The sequence below is a fragment of the Marmota flaviventris genome, chromosome 4 (genome assembly GCF_047511675.1).
Source record: "Marmota flaviventris isolate mMarFla1 chromosome 4, mMarFla1.hap1, whole genome shotgun sequence".
NCBI classification, from domain to species: domain Eukaryota; kingdom Metazoa; phylum Chordata; class Mammalia; order Rodentia; family Sciuridae; genus Marmota; species Marmota flaviventris.
In genome coordinates, this window is record NC_092501.1 from 157534379 (window position 1) to 157549317 (window position 14939).

Here is a 14939-nt window from a genome sequence, read left to right on the forward strand (position 1 = left end):
AGATAGCATATTGTTGGGTCTTGTTTTTTAATCAATCTGCCAGTCTATGTCTTTTGATCTATGAGTTTAGGCCACTAATGTTCAAGGATAGTATTGATATAAGATTTGTGTTCCCGTTCATTTTGGTTTATTTCTAGCTTTAAATTTGAAAGAGTTTCTCCTTTGATTGACTATTCCTTTTCAAGGTTTCTTAACATCTTCTCTCCATGGTCAACTCTATTTTCAAGCTTATATATTTTGTCTTCACTACCTGAGGTTCCTCTTCCAAGTGGTCTACTCTGTTGATATGCTTTCTATTGAATTTTCAATTTGGTTTATTGTCTCCTTCATTTCAAGGACTCCTGTTTAGGGTTTTTTGTTTTTTCCCTAGAATCTCTACCTGTTTATTGAAGTGATCTCTTTCTCCCTGTATTTGCTCTCTTACGTCATCCTTTCCTTCACAGATCAGTTTAACTGTGTGCATTCTAAACTCCTTCTCTGACATTTTTCCCACTGTTTTTGTTGATGGATTCTGTTATTGGTGTACCTTGGTTTGCTTAGGGTGATTTGTTCCCTTGCTTTTTTATGTTGTTTGTGTGTCCACTCATCTAATAGTATGAACTGATAGCGTCCCTGAAGGTTTCCAGTACCTCACTGTTGAGGGGGAAACAATAAGAACAACCAATGCAAACAATATACAGCATTAAACCAAATAGTTCCTACTGTAATGCCTACAACGTTAATTATCACAATAAACAGAAATGATATGAAACAAGTTTGCAAAAGGGTTTACAATTTCAAATGGTGGAGAGGGAGAGAACAGAAGTGACAGAGGATGTGATGATTATGAGGTAGGAGGAGAGAGAGAAGACAGAAGTAAATGATTAAAGGATGAGTGAAAGAGAGAACAATAGAGATTGGCTGTCAGCAGAACAAAACAGAGATTCAATGGAAACAGGTAGGAGAAGAAAACATATTTAAAGCAAATTTTTTTAAAAAATAAAAGAATACAAAACAAAACCAAGATATACTAGTCAAATGTCCTAGTTTACAAAAATGAATCCATGTAATATAACTGGCTTCAAAAATGCTAGATATGAGAAGAAAAAAAAATAGGAAACTATATAAATGTCCATGTACCATTAAGGCCACAACTAAAGAGTGAAAAGAGAATTTAAAAAAAGAAAAAAACATCTTGAAAAGTTAAAGAATTCTTTCCATTGGAGTTCAAAATGTTCTCAGGCTCCCTTCTCAGCAGTGTTAGGTGGGGTCTTCTGGGGTGTGATGTTCCACCCTCTGGACTGCTGGAGTGACAGAGGTGATCCTAGTGAGTTCCTGGAGGCAGGGTTAATCTCAGGTGGGCTCCAGGCTCTTCCCTGAAAGCTAATTGTTCTGGAGATTTTAACCAGACCCATCAGCTCTCAGTACTTGCTGATTTACACTAGAAAACTTTACATCAGGGATCTCCCCTGGGTTCCACTCATGTTGTGGGGGACCCAATTCTTAGTCCCCTATGTCAACTGCCAACCCTATGTTTCCTGGTCTCAGGTTCAGTCTTCAAACAGTTTCTCCGGACCCACACTTCAGAGTTCCAGGCCAGATGTGTCTCTCCCAGCCAGTCCTGCAAGCACTTGGATTGGAGGGAAAGGGGAAGAGGAGGATGGGTTTCCATAACCATTTGTCCCCTCTGTAACCCTCTCTCCATCTCTGATTTTCTCCCGGTCACTTAAGCACACTCTGTGTCATGCAGAGTGTGTTTAGCAGGACTAAACCAAACTCTTGTTTGCCAGGAGTTGGCTTCACTATGGTTCCTCCTTTGTCCTCTGCATGCAGCTTGGAGAGGTGGCAGCTTCTTTCCCCACACAGTATCCCGCAGTGAGTCCTTCAGGTTTGTCAGGCAATGTCTTGGTCTCTAAAGGCTCGGTACCCAGACACACCTCAGGCCTCCCAAGATTGTGGCTTCCTTTAATTCCATTGTCCCTCTACTATGCTCACAGAGGGACCTCTCTGGCCAAACTTCCTGCCCAGGGAGTTTTTCCTTATTTTATTATATCCAACCTCCTGGGTCCCCTGGTTTGCTTTGAAAGTCCAGTTTTAGTTCCTGTAAAGTTCCTCCCACCGATTTTTTGTTTTTTTCTTTCTTTCTTGGTTTCACGCCACAGAACAGCCTGGAAGGTGACCTCCTCTATTCTGCCATCTTGGATCTCTTAGCATTCTTTGTTTTTTTTTTTTTCCATGCTTTTCTGTCTTCCTCAAAATTTCTGGCCTGATTTTCCTCCCAACTCTGAGCTAACCACAGCTTACTCTGATCACCTTAATGTATACCTAGGGCAACAGACCACTCAGCTCCTGTATACAAATAATGTTCACATTGTGTTATGAACAGAATAATCTTTTGTCAGCTCTATTGGTTGTTTCAGGATTTATATTTTGGTATTAGATTTAATGGTGACATTTGAGTTTCCTACATAGATTATCTCTGAACTGGTTCTTTTGTTGCATAAAAAAGAAAAGAAAAAATCTGTATCCAGCGGTAAATGTTTGCATTTATTAGGAAGATTAGCAATACCTTAAGATTTTTAAACCAGGTAATTGAGAGTGGTAGTCCCAAGACCTAGCCCAGTGTATGATATACAGCAGACATAGATGACTGATTGCATGAACCATCTTACAGAGCTTCTATAGATTGCTATGTATACAGCAAGAAGCCAATTAAGCCTGAGAACGCATCCATCCATCACTTGCTAAAACTACTAATATTGCTTCTAAAAGGAAATTATTCCCTCTGGCAAAGAGAGAAAGATGTACTGCCTTTCGAGTTAATATCATTAACTTAAGTCTCCTCCTGCATGATTATGAAAGAACACAGATGAGATTAGGAGATGACTGTTGGGTATTTCCTGGATTAGTACAGCTTGAATAAGCAGAGATGAACACGCCGTACAAATAGGAAGAGGGGCAAGGTTTATATAATATGCTTTGCAAGGAAATTCTAAACAGAATCAAACTGGTAGGAATTGAAGTTACTATCTTCTTAATCATTATCAATAATCAGTAAGGCTTAATAAGTTTAAAATATTTTTAATGAACACAGGTTTTGACATCTGGCATTAGAAGTATAATCTCAGATTACATTTTATGCCTGAGGCAGCTAGCAAATCATCTGGGTTTTTTTTTTTTCAGTTTTTATTTTCAAAGGCCTTATCAAAATTGGTTAAAAGTTGTTGTAATTTGATGTATAAGCACATCCAGATCCTTAAAAATCCTATTTCACTGATGCCTTAGTTATAATATTATTTGTAAATAATAAATCATCCTATATCCCTGCTTCCAAAAAAACGTAACCAGAATTAAGCCAGGAAATTGAATGCCTGGTGCTACGAGAGACATTCTAGCACCTCAGCCACAAAAGAGAGGATGTAATTTGAGTTTTGCATCAATGAGAAACAGAAAGTGGAAGGCTCCAGTTATGGACAGAAATCAGTACACTGGTGGCTGAGTAGATGAGATAGATATTCAAGAACTGTCTGTTGATTTTTATAAAGGTAAACAGCTGGAGCCTGCCAATCAATTATCTAGCGTGAGAAAGTAACTTAAAGTGCCTTGCAAGTCTTTAGCAAGCAGAGAGACCAGACACATTTATAGGGCTGTATTTTGTAGCCACAAAATTATATGCACTGGTATAGCTTCTTGAGCGCGTGATTTATTGTCCCCAGTTCCCAGGGCCCATCTGTCACTGTGTCTTAGCTTTATTATTTATTACTTCAACCGTGCTCAAAGGATGCATGTTACTTTTACCTAGGTCTATTGCTAGATGAAAAACCGACAACTGAGAATTGTTTGAAGAATTCACAGCCTTCAATACATGGGATGATCTGCAGCAGCACAAACACATATCATCTAAAATGTCTTGTTTTCACCTTTGGGGATTTGGTGAGCCAGAAAGCTTCCAAAAAGAGGAATTAGTGGAGAGGGAATTAGAAACAAATTATTGGGGACCAGGAATTAGTTGGCAGGCACCTTGGAGCGTGAGAAGTATAAAATATGGGAATTCTTAAAACAAATATATCCCTTCAACAAAAAACCCAAACAACAACAAAAAAAAATTAAAGCTAGATCTTTCCAGAAGGACTTTCTGCTTCAGTTTCTCTCTCTGGTACTGCATGGAGCGGGCCATCTCCAGAATGAACTTCTCAGACATAAATCAGACCAGGCCACTGGTAGATGAAAAACTCCCACAGCATGAAGTTGGAACTCGCAGAGCTTCCGGGCCCTACAAAAGGCAGCCAGCCTTCTTCACAAATCCTCTGTGAGCACTGGGGACCTGCCACTTCTGGCTCCTTACAGTTCTCCAGGTACCAGGCTGCTCCCGCCTCTGAATCCCAGAGGTTTCCTTTTCTCTCTGTGAAATCTTTTCCCTTCCTCCCCACACCCTGCCATACATCACATGCTCCCATCAAGACATGGTTTCCCACCCTCTCTTCTTCCAGACTTCCCTGGTATCCCCAAGTGATGTTCTGGTCTCTTTATCTGCGCTTGCCTCCCCCTCCCACCCCTTTCTTTTTCTTTTTTCCTGCCTTAGAGATTGAACCCAGGGGTGTTCTAGCACTGAGCTTGGTTTGTCTGTTTCCTTTCTCATGGGGCAGTGAAAAACTCATCCTAAGTGTTCACTACATGTCAGCTGAGAGATTAAAGGAAAACTTGGAAACCTGTGTACTGGCATCTAAGAATATAATCTTATACTTACATTATACTTATATCTTAAATAATTAAATATCTGAAATATTTTATATTCATATTTATACATTTGACAAGCTACTAGGTCCATAAAATTAGTGGACAATACCAGGAAATCACAGCTTCAGTACTCTTACTTTGAACACCCCCACCCCCGAAAAAGAGAAAAGGTGTGGTTTGTAGTACTTAATTTTATAAATAGGGTATCTTTAGTTAACAGTAAGTTAAGCACTAGGTATAAATTTTAAGTATACCCTAATATTGCCAAAACAGACGAGGTGTAATTTTAAAGAGCTGTGTATGAGGGATGGCCAATGATACATGGCTTTCTTCTACAGGTATTTTATTATGGACCAACCGAATTTCAGGCATAGAAGACACTCTTCCACAGAAGACAAGACAAACTTCTGTTACTCACCCAATAACTAAATCTGACTATTCCTTAGAGTACTTTAGGTGCAAATCAATGTATATTAAACATCTGTACAACTCTGTTCCAAACAATGTGGAAACTTTGGAAGAGTGTTACCTGATGATTAAAACAGAACACAAACACTCAGGACGTCCCTGTGGGTGCATGAGCACCCAGGCTTACGTCCTATGAGTGATCAAACACAGCATGTCTGCAATGACCCTGGGTGGAGAGAGGAAGAAATTGAGTGAGAGGTAAGGGCAGTGCTATTGGCAAATGAATTAAGGTAGAAAAAAGTATTAAAAAGTAAGGTTTGAGCAGACATATGCTTAAACAATGTTTTAATTATTGTAGGGTAACTTGGTGAGGGTAAAATAATTTACGTTTGAACAACATTAGAAGTCTTCTAAAAAAGTAGCACAGAGTCCCCCTTGGGGCCTGAATAGTTCTTAGGTTGAAGTAACTTAAATACTTGAAATACATCCTTGTTTCTCATGTAACTATAAAAGCAAAACAAATCTACAAATACGAAACTACAATGTAATAACATTTAAATTAACAGCATAAAGCTAATGTGGCATATGACAGCTTGCTAAAACCATCTGATTAAAAGCTTAAGCCTTAAATATGAGGATGTGCTCTCGAGCCCACTGTCCTTCTGAGCTGTGACTGTTCTGTTATGCACGTTTGCAGATGTGTGTGGCACCAAATGCTGAAGTTCTGATGGGGGTGCCCACCAGGAAAATGACATCAGCACTGCTTCCTTTAGTTTTCCCAGACTAAAAAAAAAAAAGTAGAAACCTAGATTGATTTTAATTTTTAATTTTCAACTCTCACATATTGAAAATAAGAAACAATATTTTTGGTTTATAGTAATTAGATCATTTAAATGTTGATGGAAATTCAAAAATACTAAAAATGGCTAATCTACAATACTTTGAACAAACGCCTTGGTTATAAATCAAGTTTTTATTTTTTACCTACTGGTTCAACTTCTAATATCTCAATTGTTAACACTTCACTTGATGCTCTGTTTGCTTAGAATGAACATATAATTCAAGTTTCACACCTTCTCTGTTGTTCTGATCTGTTAGAGCAGTGACCATTAGAGTGGTACCTATTGTTATTTGGGGGAGGGAAATCCATGACTTTATTAAATAACTAAGAAACAAAATTTCCTTCTAGGAAAATGTCATAAATTTGTTTCATTCAAGCCAGTACCTTAAAGAAGTCAGTAAATGCAGATTTCAATCACAAAGGGCTCAGCCCAGAACATTTGGTTCTTTCACAGCCTGGGCAGAGGTTGCTGGAGCCTGGGTGACCAATCTAGTCAAGCGACAGGGTCAGCCAGGGCCTTAGTGATCTCAGATTGCCACCTAGGATGAGGCGGCACCAAGGGATAAAAGCCACAATTGAAGAAGAGACACTTTAGGACTCTCCCAAGACCAACTTTCCTCCAAGTAGGCCTCCCGAGACAGCTATCAATTATGTGAGCCCATGCCTGTCTAAACCTACTGCTTGGAAAAACTGGCTAGCAACTTTGTAGAAGACTCAGACATGACCAAAGTGAATAAAATGTTGTAAATAAAGGGAAAAGAAAGGAAATGGAATAATAAATAATAAATGGAAAGGAAATGGAATAATCCAAAATCCATTCATGGAGGGTAGAGTGGATGCCCACCACTTCCAAGAACCAACAGATTCCATAATATAGAATCTTCTAATATACACTGTGGAATACCGAGAGGAAACCTCAGAGAGGGAATCTAAGAATAAGTGACCCAGTATGTAGAACTGTAACTTAGCAGGATACAAATTATAGGTAATACAAAACCAAAGAACAACATAAAACCCACCAACAACAAATGCCCACCAAGGCACTGCAGGAAAATTAAGGGCAATGGAACATCCTAGTCTCAGCTACCTGCAAAAATCTCCCTTACAGAGACCAGAGACCATGTTAAAGAAAAAGTACAGGAGTAGAATCCAGACAGGGCAGGGCAGGTGCCTTGGGGCCAATGCAGAAGAGGGATCAGATGAGAGGCCAGCAGAGCAGAGGAAGTGCAGGTTGGAACTGTGATGGTGGGTGACTGAGAAGCTGCTGTGGTTTAGATACTATGTGTTCTCCAAAAGCTCATGTGTGAGACAACGCAAGAAAGCTTGGAGGTGAAATGATTGGGTTCTGAGAACCATAATCCAACCAGTGCATTAAACTTCTGATAGAGACTAACTGGGCGGTAGCCTTAGGCAGGTAGGATAGGACTGAGGAGGTAGGTCATAGGGGACACGCCTTTGGGGTTTATATTTTGTCCCTTGTAAGTGGAGAACTAACTCACTCTCTCTCTCTCTCTCTCTCTCTCTCTCTCTCTCTCTCTCTCTCTCTCCCCTCTCTCTCTCTCCCTCTCTCTCCCTCTCTCTCTCCCTCTCTCTCCCTCCCCCAGTCTCTCCCTCCCCTCTCTCCCTCTCTCTCCCTCCCCTCTCTTTCTTTCTCTCTCTCCCCTCTCTTTCTTTCTCTCTCTCCCTCTCTCTCTCCCTCCCCCCTCTCTCTCCCTCCCCTCTCTCTCTCCTCTATCTCCCTGCTCTCCCTCTCTCCCTCTCTCCCTCTCCCTCCCTCTCTCTCTCCCTCTCCCTCTCTCCCTCTCCCTCCCTCTCTCTCTCCCTCTCCCTCTCTCCCTCCCCTCTCTCTCTCCCTCTCTCTCCCTGTCTCTCCCCCTCTCTCTCCCTCCCCTCTCTTTCTCTCTCTCCCTCTCTCTCTCCCTCCCCCCTGTCTCTTCCTCCCCTCTCTCCCTCTCTCTCCCTCCCCTCTCTTTCTCTCTCTCCCTCTCTCTCCCTCCCCTCTCTTTCTCTCTCTCCCTCTCTCTCTCTCCCTCCCCTCTCTTTCTCTCTCTCCCTCTCTCTCTCCTCCCCTCTCTCTCTCTCCCTCCTCTCTCTCCCTCTCTCTCTCCCTCTCTCCCTCTCTCTCTCTGTCCCCACCAGCTGCTTTCCTCTTTCACATTCTTATGTCAGGATTCTCTGCCTCACCTTGGGCCCTGAGGAAAGGAATCAGCCATCTATGGACTGAGACCTCTGAAACCATGAGCCCCCAAATAAACTTTTCTTCCTTTAACTGTTCTTGTCAGGTCTTTTGGTTACAGCAAGGAAAAAGCTGACTAAAACACCAGCCAACCTGAGTAAAAGAAACTCCAGTACAAATAACAACAAAATACATAATTATGAGAAAATACTTAGGAAACAAAGGATATCAAAATTATTTTAAGCAAAATATTTTGCAGAATGTATGGGGCTAAAACTTACTGGACTTAAAGAGACTTGAAAGATACTTAGAAAATATGTATCTTGTGTCAATAAATTAAACAAACTAGAGGATAATTTCCTAAGAAAATATACTTCATCAAGCAGACCAAGCAAATCTGAACAGACCAATTTCCATAAAAGAAATAGGAAATATTGCAAAGGAAAACTCAATAAAAAAGCATCAAGACTAGATGGTTTCACAGGACACTTGCACCCAACTTTGAAGGTTAAAACACTTCTTGGAGAACTCAGACTATTTCAAAGCACAGGAGTGCAAGCAAGTGTACATACACAGACACACCACACACACACACACGCACACACACACACACACACACGAAAACCTAATATCAAAACCCAACAAAGATTAGAGAGAATTTAAAAATTGAGAAAATAATAAATACAATAAAATATGTTAAATCTGAATGAAAATGTATCATGACCTCCTTGGGTTTCTTCCAGGAAGGTAAAAGTGGTTCAATATCAGGAGATCTATTCTATTACAGGAGGAAAAAATAACCATCTGTCAAATTTCAAAAGTATTCATGATACAATTCTCAACAATTGGAATTAATGTTTATCACCTTAACCTGATAAAGATATAAACACTTCAAACCCAAATCCTTCAAATTACTTAATAAGGAAACACTAGACTTGCTGTAGGGAAACTAGAAACAAAACAAGGATGTTCATGCCTCTAGCACTATTTAAAATTTTATCAGCAGCATTAGCCAATTAAATATGTGAAAGCAATCAGGGAAAAGGAATCAGAAATAAAACAGCTATATCTGCCTTTAAGATTTGCATATGATGTGATGGTATGGAAATACCAAAAGAATTAATGGAAAGATTGCTATAAATAGTGCAAGAAATTCACAACTGATATCACAAAAGTTAATGCTCCTAACCCAGACAGAGTATTGAAAATTTGAATTAAAAAGTGACTTAAAATAGCTCTTAGAAACATTAAATCATGCTCAGGCTCACTACCAAAAGGGAAATACAAGTTAAAAATGGCACCAAGTTACTATTTCCCATGCATCAAATTGAAAAATACCCACAAGTCCAACATATGTTATGGTGACCATGTGGGGAAAGAGGTACCTGTACATTTCCATTCAAAATATGCAAGAGTCCAGGAGTATGGAATTTATAAAAGCTACAAAATGACACCATCAGTAAACAATCAGATAAATCTAGGGAGCAGAATATTCTATAAGATCAAAAAAGGGCTCATTTCTTCCAATGGATCAATGACTGGGAAAAAATATCTTGTAGAATGTATGGGGCTAAAACTTATTGGACTTAAAGAGACTTGAAAGATATTTAGAAAATATAATAATCAAATACATTGTGTGGACCTTGTTTGCGTCCTGATTCAAAGAAACCAATGATAAAAATAAATATTTTTGACAACCGGGGTGGGTATCAGCTTACTTCAAGGAATTATTGGTAATTTTGCTGGAGATAATATTGGTTATCATGCTAAAAAAGGGAAATTCCATCAATGTATGAGGAGTTATTTCTGAAAGGACTTATCAGAGTTGCTTTAAGATGAGCTGGCTACCATGTTGAGCATTGTTAATGTGTGATGCATTACCACTACAATCTACTTTTGTTTAAACTGTAAAATTCCATAAGAAAAAGTTAAGAGTGAACACAGTGCTCCATGGACTGCAGTCACTCTTGTAAGACTAGGATGCCATGCAGTATCCACAAAGGGCATCCATGGAATGGACCAGTAGGTGTGCTGTGAGTCATCCCGATGAATTCTCAGAATCCTCAAACAGAATGGAACCTTCTCCTTCCCAAATTACCTAATCTGAGATGTTGATAACAACCAGTAAATAAGAGCCAGGCTTTGAGTCAAATCTGTCACTTGTCAGACCCCAAAGCTGACGCTGCTGCACGTTTATGTCACTGTCCCCCTGGAAGGGACAATTAAAGTGCTCCAGCAAAAGTATCTTCCACGTACTGTAAGAAGGACAAAAATCTTCTCCCTTTTCTTTCTTTTCCCTTTATTTACAACTTTTTATTCACTTTGGTCTCCTTGTGGTGCCAATTTTATAATAGTCTTGGAGTTCCTTTCTGTCCCATGTCCCCCCCCACCTTTTTTTCCGCTTCTTTTTGTATTTTCAAAACAGCTCAGATTAATGACATTCTATCGAATATCATCATGCTCTAACTTCATTATGTACCATCTACCCTGCTTTCCTTTGGTCAACAAGGTATTATTTGTGAGGCACAAATAATAAGGTGCTCTGTTCTGTGACAATGCCAGGCCATGGGCTTCGCCCTCTGTGGCATCATATCCTTCACCCTGGCTTCACAAAGCTGGCATTTGGGCCATTTCAGATGTTGCCAGGCTTATTATAAAATGCAATTAACTTTTAAGATATTCTTATGCAACTTAGCTCTTACTAATTTCTGTTGGCATGCCCTTTTTAAAGATTTCAATATGAATTAAATTAAAAGGGGTCTCATTTTACTGAAATTAATGTGAAAATATCATTAAACTGATGAAGATGTTCCACACACATTGGGTATTGACTTAAGGACACTCACCTTGACAATACCACGGATGTGCATCTTTGCTATCATCTCTGCCGTGTACAGGAACATCAACAAAGTATCCAGAGTAAAGGTCACATACTGGAGAGGAGGGTAGTGCTCGAAGGTCATTGGTGTGTTCATACACACAGAGATGACGCTGATGATGGCACAGATGCGCAGCAGAGAGTGGACCCACTGCAGGAGAGGCACAGAGAGACCACGTGACACTCCAGATGGGTTTCTTTAGCCTGCATTATGAACCATACTACTCGACAGACATAAAGCTAGGATTTAAATATTCCGCCAGTGTGGAGATAAGGAAGAAGGGGACGAGTGTCTATTAGGTGTTTTCATGTGCTAAGTGCAGCTTGCTTTCAACATGAACACACTAAGATTCAGAAAGGTTAGGAGACATTCCTGTGGTCAGGCATAAAGAAGTGCCAAAACCTAGATTTAGAGCTAATCAGGATTTAAAGGTCTCTGGTAATTTCCAGCAATTCACTCATAGAAAGACTTGATGTTGCTCTTCCCCTGTTTTATACTATGAGCCCCTAGAATTTGGGTCATATTCTATTTATAGTACTATATTTACATAGTGTAGCATCTACCACAATGACTTATCATCAGAGATCACAAATGCCTTTTAAAATGAATTGATATAGAATGCTTCCCGTGTATAGGGTTTTCTTTTTATTTGTATCATATATAATCTGAATGAAACATAATTCTAAAAATCTACTTCATCCTATATTTTGAAAAGATAATAAGTGAACTTTTTATTTCAGAGAGCATGTTATATACAAACTTTGCCCAGAATCTCCTTCAGAATTGTAAAAATTTAGGTTTTCGTGCCATTCTAGCAACACATCCACTGTTGGAAGATTTTTCTTAACCCCCAAACAAGAGGAAAGATTAAAAATATAAATGTGGGTGTTTACATATACATATACATATGTATAGGACTTATGGTCATTCACAAACAATATCTTATTCTGAAAAGTAATACCTAGGAAAAAAATACTTAATTGCATCTACATGATAACCCACATAATTAATATCACCAGTGAATTATTTAGCACACAAATTCTTAAGCATAATGTAAATGTTGCTTATTGACCATCTTGGATACATATATGGTTTTGTTAATTCATTAACTTTTTATTCCCCCTGAAAAAAATTAGTTTAGTAGTAGATGAATTCTGCAGATATGCAAACTAGTAAACCCTTAAGGTGAAAACTAGAAAAGATTATAAGAACTTTGAGGGGAATTAGACATGTGTGGGCTAGGGAGTAGATTCTAATATTTGCCTGACAGTTATAATATTTTCATGAAGACATCGTGCCAGTAATTCCATGCCACCTAAGTCACTGATGATCCAGTTTCTTTTAAGGGTTGATGTACATTTCATGCAATTTGGAGGCACTTCAATAAATAGCACCTGTCTGGATTTCCAACATAAAGAATCTAGTTACCAAAAGAGCTTCCAAAGAAGGGTCCTTGCACAACAAATCTGTTTTGAATTTGAAGAAAGATTTACAATTACAGGTCTGGGGTTGGGCTCAGTGGTAGAGCATGCGCCTTGCGTGTGTGAGGCACTGGGTTTGATCCTCAGCACCACATAAAAATAAATAAAGGTATTGTGTCCATCTACAACTAAAAAAACATTTTTTAAAAAAGATTTACAATTACATATTAATTATGACAGTGCTTCTAAGGCTGTATCTATATCACCACCATGTTCATATAGTTTTGTAGCAGTTAGACACTAAGAAAAAGTTAGTACGTGATTTATTCTATCTTCCACTCAATTCTCTAAATATTGATGGAAGACCTGCTATGCATCAGATGTGCTGGGCTCTGAGATTATAAAATGGAAGATGTACAGTCCAATTTATAATGATCATACAGGACAGTAGTATAGCACATATACATTTTACACACAGTCATCCCTTGAAATCTGTGATATCTGTTGGGCAGATATCTGTTGGTTCCAGGAACCCCCCCACAGACACCAAAATCCAAGGATGCTCAAGTGTCCTGTATAAAATGGCATATAACTTATTCACATTCTCTGGTACACTTTAAATCATTCTAGATGACTTATAATACCTAACACTATGTTAGTACTATGTATATACTTTCATACTGAGTTGTTTCTCAAATAATGACAAGAAAGAAGACTGCAAGTTCAGTACAGAGGCAGTTTTTTAAAGAATATTTTCAATTGGTGGAATCTGTAGATACAGAATCCGTGGATACAGAGTACTGGCTCTATTTATATACAATACACGTTTATATTATGCACAAATATAAAACAGGATAAGTGGTAGGGAGAGTTGGTGTCTCCAGCAGCCCTAATGGATGCGGAGGATTTGACTCTTCAGAGCAGTACACACGGGCAGTGATGTGAACAAGCCCAACAGTCTGGGGAGCAGGAAGGGGCTGCTGAGCCTCAAGAGGACTGGTGTGTAGATACAGGGAAGAGGTAGCTGCTAGCCAGGGCAGAGCCTGCAATAAAGCTGTAAATGTAATGCCAACACATTTCAATTCACAATGACGGCATCAGGGATGTTTCGATGATTGTAAAGCACTAATAGCAGCATAGAAAGAAATGTGAGCAGACTGGGAAAGCAGAGTGGAAAGGGGAGGGAACTAGACCACCTGGCCTCTCTTCCTCTGAGAGCAACTCACAGTGGCACCTCATCCTTTCATTTGAATGGCTCTCAACTTCCAGACTCTGAGACTCATTTATATTCCACTGCAGCTCAAACAGTCAGTTCAAAGCCAAAGGTACATGATTTTTGAATTTGCGAATCAAATTTCTCTTATTATCAGCATATGCTTCTCCATACTTCAAAAAAAGAAACTTACTGGCTTGTTAATCCAGAGGATGTCAGCGTTGTCTGACAGAGATTCGTCAGGACCAAAGTCGGTAACTGGCTGGGCTTCCACCCTGGAGCTCTGCTTCCTTTTGAGCATGCTGAAGTTAGCTTTGGGGGGCAGGCACCAAACGACAGTCTGGGAAAAGGAAGAGAGGGTTTTGTTCATCACCCAATCAAATACATCAAGGTCTTCATGTGTGTTCAGGAATTGGTGGATCAACAGGTGTTCCATCCATTGTATACCACAAATGCATGCAAATTTAAATCTTAAAAAGATGAGATAAAATAACTATTAATAAAAGCTTGATTTGTTTCTCCCAATGTAATCCATTATCTTATATACTTCATAAGTAGTTTAGAGACCACTGAACAGCAGGGGTAAATTGCTTGCCTCTTTGGGGACACATTGTCAGAAAAATTTCTGAGATATATGTTCATATACCTACAGCTGCCTCCACTTCATGACGGTTTGTACCAAAGCCCTGCTGACTATCCAGGTGGGGCATGTGTTCTGCAATAGTTACCCTGTGTCGTTTTAATAGGACATTCACACTTAGCTCCTATTTTCCACAGTAGTCCCAAGCTGATTTCCCAATTTTTTTCCTACCAAGAAAGGATGGTATTATGGTTTAGATATTAGGTGTTCTCCAAAAGCTCATGTGTGAGACAATACAAGAAAGTTTAGAGGTGAAATGATTAGTTTATGAGAGTTTAACCTAATCAGTCCATTAATCCCCTGGTAGGGATTAACTGGATGATAACTGTAGACAGGTAGGGTGTGGCCAGAGGAGGCAAGTCCCTGGCAGCATGTCTTTGGGGTTTATACTTTGTGGTAAGGGGAGCTGTCTCTCTCTGCTTCATGGTGCCATGTCCTGAGCTGCTTTCTTTGGCCATGCTCTTCCTCCGTGATGTTCTGCTTCACCCACGGCCCACAGCAATGGAGTTGGCCATCTGAAACTTTAGCACCCAAATAAACTTTTCCTTATGTCTTTTTTTTTTTAAAGAGAGAGGGAGAGAGAGAGAATTTTAATATTTATTTTTTAGTATTTGACGGACACAACATCTCTGTTTGTATGTGGTG

The 14939-nt window shown here is 39.4% G+C and overlaps 1 protein-coding gene across 2 annotated transcripts in view; it reads right to left on the reverse strand.

The window, feature by feature from the left end:
• Nalcn (sodium leak channel, non-selective) overlaps positions 1-13955 on the reverse strand; it is a 281091-nt gene extending 267136 nt beyond the window's left edge. For both annotated transcript variants that reach the window (XM_027938884.2, XM_071610798.1), the window contains exons 1-2: positions 13848-13955; positions 10988-11170 (exon numbers count right to left, since the gene is read on the reverse strand). In XM_027938884.2, coding sequence (XP_027794685.1) covers positions 10988-11170; positions 13848-13955 — 291 coding nt within the window. The remainder of the gene's footprint in view (positions 1-10987; positions 11171-13847) is intronic.
• Positions 13956-14939: the final 984 nt, after the last annotated feature.